This window comes from Canis lupus, chromosome 21 (genome assembly GCF_011100685.1).
Source record: "Canis lupus familiaris isolate Mischka breed German Shepherd chromosome 21, alternate assembly UU_Cfam_GSD_1.0, whole genome shotgun sequence".
NCBI lineage: Eukaryota > Metazoa > Chordata > Mammalia > Carnivora > Canidae > Canis > Canis lupus.
The window spans coordinates 28,401,933-28,407,932 of NC_049242.1; the positions used below are offsets into that span (position 1 = coordinate 28,401,933).

Consider the following 6,000-nt stretch of genomic DNA (forward strand, 5'->3'; position numbering starts at 1 on the left):
TTATTTTGTACTGTTATCTAATTTTATCTGGGATACTGGAGGCTCTTTTCCTAAGGTATATTTGAATAGACTTCCAATACAGTTTATTTGAAATGAGTTTGTTTCAGGTTTACAGACAAATTGTGCAGAAAGTACACTCTCTTCCTCTCCCATCCTACATTTTCTCTGGCAATTAACATCTTGTACTAGTGTGGTACATTTGTTGCAACTGATGAGCAAATTAGTATTAATTATTTTTTATATACTTACTATTAACTACAGTACATAATACACATTAGAGCTCATTCTTTGTGTTCTACATTTCTTCGGGGTTGGACAAATGCATGATATCTTATAGCCATTATTGTTGTACCTTATAGAATATTCTTCTACCTTAAAAAAGTCCTAGGCTCCACCTATTCACCCCTCTCTTTTTCTCCCTGAAACCGTGGTGAATACTGTCTCTATAGTTTTACTTTTCTAGAATATCATATAGTAGGAATCCCATGTGGGTGGCTTTTCCAGGGCAGCCTCATTCACTTAGCAACATGGACTTCAAGTTTCTCCAAATCTTTTGGGACTTGATAGTTCATTTCTTATTGTCACTGAATACTTCATCATGTGGAAGTATCACAGTTTGTGTATACATGATAGAGATATTGGTTGCTTCCCAGTTTTGGCAATTGTGAATAAAGATGCTATTAATATTCATGCACAAGCTTTGTGTTTACATAAGCTTTGAATTCACTTGGATAATACTTAGGAGCACAGTTACTGGATTTCATGATAAGCCTATGGTTAGCTTTGTGCACTGTCTCCCACGTAGCTGTGCCATTTTGCATCTTCACCCTTAATGAATGAGAATTCTTGTTGACCCACTTCCTTACCAGCATTTAACACATCAGAGTCTTGAATTTCAGGCAATTGAAAAAGGTGTGTGGTAATATTGCACTGTTGCTTCGTTTTGAAATTCTGTGACCTAGGATGTTGAGCATTTTTTACGTGCTCATTTTTCATCAATATATCCTCCTCTTGGTTGAGGTTTATGTTCAGATTTTTGCCCATTTTTAATTTGTTCACTTTCTTATTGTTGAGTTTTAAGAGTTCTTTGTACATTTTGGATAAAAGTCCTTTAATCAAATACATACTTTGTAAATATTTGGTCCCTGTCTGTGATTTGTCTTTTAATTCTCTTAACCATGTCTTTCACCGAACAGATGGTTTCCAACTGTAATGAAGATCAACTTAATCAATTTCTTTTTTCACCGATCATACTTTGAAAGTTAACAAAAAGTTGACTGTTGGGGCCATGATCTCCTATAGGTTATCCTATCCTCTCTTTTAGAATTTTTATACTTTATTTCCCACCTAGAAGTACTGTGATCCACTTGGAGTGAATTTTTGTGAAAGGTGTAAGGTCTATGTCTACATCCATTTATTTTTGCATGTGGATATGCCGTCGTTCCTGCACCATTAGTGGAAAAGATTTTCCTTCTCCATTAAATTGCCTTTGTTCTTGTGTCAGTTAATTCTGTATATGTGTGCGTCTATTTATGGGCTCTCACTTCTGTTTGTTTCCATTTTGTTCTTCTCTAGTGCCTGTTGCTCTTCTGGGTCTTTCACCTTTCCATATTAAGTGAATGAAGAACAGTGTGTACATATATGCAAAGTCACCGGCTGGGATTTTGATGAGAGGTACATTGCATATGTACCTCAAGTCTACAAGTGACTCTTAATCATGTTGTTTTCCTTTCCTAAGGACAGAGACATTTAACTTTTTATTAAACAATGAATATTCCTGTATAGATTGTTGACTTTAAGGTATAGGTCAGTACTTTGTAACTACCTATTTTCCATTGGTATGGAATACTGCTCAGAATGGTGAATATTCTTTTTTTTTCTCTCTCTCTTTGCATTGACTGCAGACTAATGACTGCCTGTGAATTCCACTTGGATAAAAACAAAATTGATACATGTAACATCTTAAGTTCTTGAACCTATTATAAAACCAAACTAACATTCTTTAACTGACAAATGGCCACAAATGCACTTACAGTTTCAGAAGTGAGTGGGTCTGCTTTGCATATTGAATTGTCCTGTGTATTTGTGTGCCTTCATGGAGAGAGGTAGACACAGAGACAGGGGCAGAGAATTTGGGGAGCCTGTCTGTGCATTCCTAGAATTACACGATCAGTCAACAGCTATGCTTGACAAAATGCCCTTTAAAAACACATTCAATTTCTGTTTCTAGAAATTTCAATAAATCTAGATGAGAACAAATAAAGAGAAACCCAATACAAAATTTGCAACATTAATCAAGCAGCTCTAAGCCAAGATGTCCAAGCTCAATGGCACAATCTTCATGCCCCCGGTGCTGACACTGATTGGGATCCCCGGCTTGGAGTCTGTGCAGTTCTGGATTGGAATTCCTTTCTGTGCCATGTACATCATTGCTCTGTTTGGGAATTCCCTGCTCCTGGTCATCATCAAATCAGAACGCAGCCTCCATGAGCCCATGTATCTCTTCCTGGCAATGCTTGGAGTCACAGACATTGTTCTCAGCACCTGCATCCTACCAAAAATGCTAGGCATCTTCTGGTTTCATCTGCCTGACATATACTTTGATGCCTGTCTCTTTCAGATGTGGCTTATCCACACCTTCCAATGCACTGAATCAGGAATTCTGTTGGCCATGGCCCTGGACCGCTATGTGGCCATCTGTGATCCCCTGAGACACGCATCCATCTTTACACACAAACTTCTCACTCAGATTGGAGTGGGAGTGATGCTCAGAGCAGCCCTCCTTGTAGCTCCATGTCTCATCCTCATCAAATGTCGGCTGAAACACTTCCGGACCACTGTGGTCTCCCATTCATACTGTGAGCACATGGCCATTGTGAAGTTGGCAGCAGAAGACATTCGAGTCAACAAGATCTGTGGTCTCTTTGTGGCCTTCACTATACTTGGATTTGACATAATCTTCATCACCCTCTCCTACATCCGAATATTTATAACTGTCTTCAATCTGCCTCAGAGGGAAGCTAGGCTCAAAGCCTTCAACACCTGCATTGCCCATATTTGCGTCTTCCTTGAGTTTTATCTCCTTGGTTTCTTCTCCTTCTTTACACACAGGTTTGGGTTCCATATTCCACCCTACATTCATATTCTTCTGTCCAACCTTTACCTGCTTGTCCCTCCTTTGCTCAATCCTATAGTGTATGGGGTGAAGACCAAACAGATTCGAGATCGAGTGTCCAAGGTTTTCCACTCTAAAGATTCATCTTGACTTCTCATTTAACTTTTTCTCAAATAATAAAATTCAATTTGAGAAATAGTAGTTTGGGATCAGGTTTTGTGCTTTCTCAAGTTCATTTACGCTGCTGAAAGATACAGTTCTAGATTTTACATTGGAGACAGGCTCTCATTCCTATTTAAACCATTAGTATTTATGTACACAGAATCAACTTATTAGTAGATGACATAAAAGAGAGAAAACATGCAGATTTGCTTCTGGTTTAGTCAATCATTAATTTAATTTAATTTTATTTTATTTAATATTTCAGTGAGGAAATTTCCTAAAAACACAAGTAAATTTAAGTAGTTAACCTCTGAGTAAAACATTTTCATTGTGTTCTTTAAAAACAATAAATTAATTCATAAAGATAATTCCAAGGATCGCGAACTAATTTCTTTTTTGTCTTCTAATTTCAATAATCTTGCTCCTCCAACTCATCATCTTTATCATTTTAATTGTCATCGCCTTTCAAGTTTTCAGTTGTTTTCTGACTTACATTCATCTGACTATTAAGATGAATTATTTTTAAATCCAAATGATTCGGGTTTACAAAAACTTAAGTATCTAGTTACTGAGAGTTCCCATAGACCCCCCTACCCAGTTTTCCTTCTCATTGTTATCTTTCACTAATATGTGTTATAGTCCATGAATCAATATTGATACATTATGATTTACTAAAGTCCATATTTTATTAAAATTTCTTAGTTTTTCCCTAACTTCCTTTATTTCCTCAAAAGATCCCATCCTGGATGACACATTGCATTTAGTTGTCAAGTCTGTAAGCTTCTCTTAGTTATAATTTTTGAGACTTTCCTTGTTTCTAATGACCTTGACAACATTGAAGAGTGCTATTCAGGTATTCCATAGGAATCCCTTTCATTGGAATTTATCTGATGCTATGTAATGATTAGATTGGAATTACGTGCTTTGGGGAGGAAAATCATAGATGTTAAATTCCAATTTGATTACATATCAAGGATACTTATTATCAACATAATTGATTAGCTGTGTATTTTGAGCATAATTACTTATCTGAGATAGTATTTGTCAGGTTTCTTCAGTTTAATTACCATTTCATACTGTGCTTTTGGAAGGAATATTGCTCTAGTTAGCCCACACTTAAGGAGTAGGGATTTATGTTCCTTCTCCTTGAGGATGGAGTAGATACATAATTTAATAAATTACTTAGAATTCTTTTACAAGGCAATTGATTTATTCTCCCTACTTCTTAATTTCTTTAATCATTTATTTATATCAGTATGGATTTATGGGTATCTTTGTCATAATTTGAGTATAATCCAATATTACTTTATTTTTTCGTATTGCTCATGTTGTTTCAACCTGACCGTTGGATGCTCTTGTTCCTTTATGGCTTACCCCTCATTGTGTGTGTGTGTGTGTGTGTGTGTGTGTGTGTGTGTGTGTGTGACTTTTTGTTTTATGGCATTGGAAGATGCTCAGGCTAATCTTGGGTATTTCCTGCCTCAGTTCTAGAATTATGATTTCCCTGGGATGTTTTCTTCTTTTTATTGGTGAATAGAATTAGAAACAAAGAACAGGGCCTTAGGTATGCTTTAAGTTCTCTCAGGTGACAGAGCAAGGAATTCTGTGTGTTAGCTAACCTATGTTCATACACATATCTATAAATATTTCTGTATGTAAACACTTGCATCTAAATTAAGTTAATTTATAGTTCTTACTAATATCTGCAACATGAATTTGTTACCACAAGGATCTTTCTAACTACTTCAATTTGCTTCTTGCTAAAGTCGCATTCCAACAGTGAAAAATCTGGCTTCAACCATCTGTCACACATTTACTTGTTGATTTCCAATATGCCTCTAAAGCCATATCATAGTTGTTAATCCATGCCCCTGTGAAAACAACTTGACCAACTGGAGTAAAGGGTTTATGAACAGTTCTTTTCGCTTTTATGCCTACATTCCATTCATTTCCAAAGTAACTTATGTCAGTATCTTTTCCCACCATCCCATTCAGTGAAGTTATTCAATGCATTTACCAAACAGGTAGATTATTTTTTTTATAATCTACGTTCCTTCTTGGAATCCTCTAATTTGCTAAATAATTATTATTTTTTTTTAAATTATCTGTTAATTTGAGAAATAGAGAGAGAAAGAGATTGAGAGTTCAGGAGCACAGGACAGGGAAGGGCAGAGGGAGAGGGAGAAACAGACTCCCCACTGAGCAGGGAGCCCAATGCTGGCTAGATCCCAGGATCCTGGAATCATGCCCTGAGCCAAAGGTAAATGCTTAACTGACTGAGCCACCCCGGTACCACTAAGTAATCATTTCTTATTTATATATATATTAATATCCATTCTATGTTGTAAAGTTCTTTTTCTAATGGTGTACAATATCATGTACTTGCCATCACAGTATCATACAAAATAATTTGATTTACCTAAAAATCACATGTACTTCACCTATTTATCTGTAGACAAATGGTTTTATTCTTTCCTTCAAAATCTGTATATCTTTTATTTTTTTGTGTGTTGCATTATAGTTCTAGCTAAGACTTGCAGTATGATGCTGAATGGGAATAGTGAGTGGTGGCATATCTGCCCTGTTGCTCACTTTAGAGAAAGAGCATCCAGTTCCTTGCCATTAAGTATGATATTAGATATAAAGTTTTCTGTAGATGTTCTTTACCAACTTGAAGAGTTACCCTTTCTTTAGTCCTGGTTTGCTGAGAGGTCCCCCACCCC

General features: G+C 36.2%; 1 protein-coding gene across 1 annotated transcript; it reads left to right on the forward strand.

Annotated features, from left to right (window-relative positions):
- The first annotated feature begins 2,314 nt into the window (after positions 1-2,314).
- OR52A24 (olfactory receptor family 52 subfamily A member 24) lies at positions 2,315-3,265 on the forward strand. Its single transcript, NM_001388693.1, is given in 1 exon segment — positions 2,315-3,265. A coding segment is annotated over 1 exon segment (951 nt).
- The last annotated feature ends 2,735 nt before the right edge of the window (positions 3,266-6,000 follow it).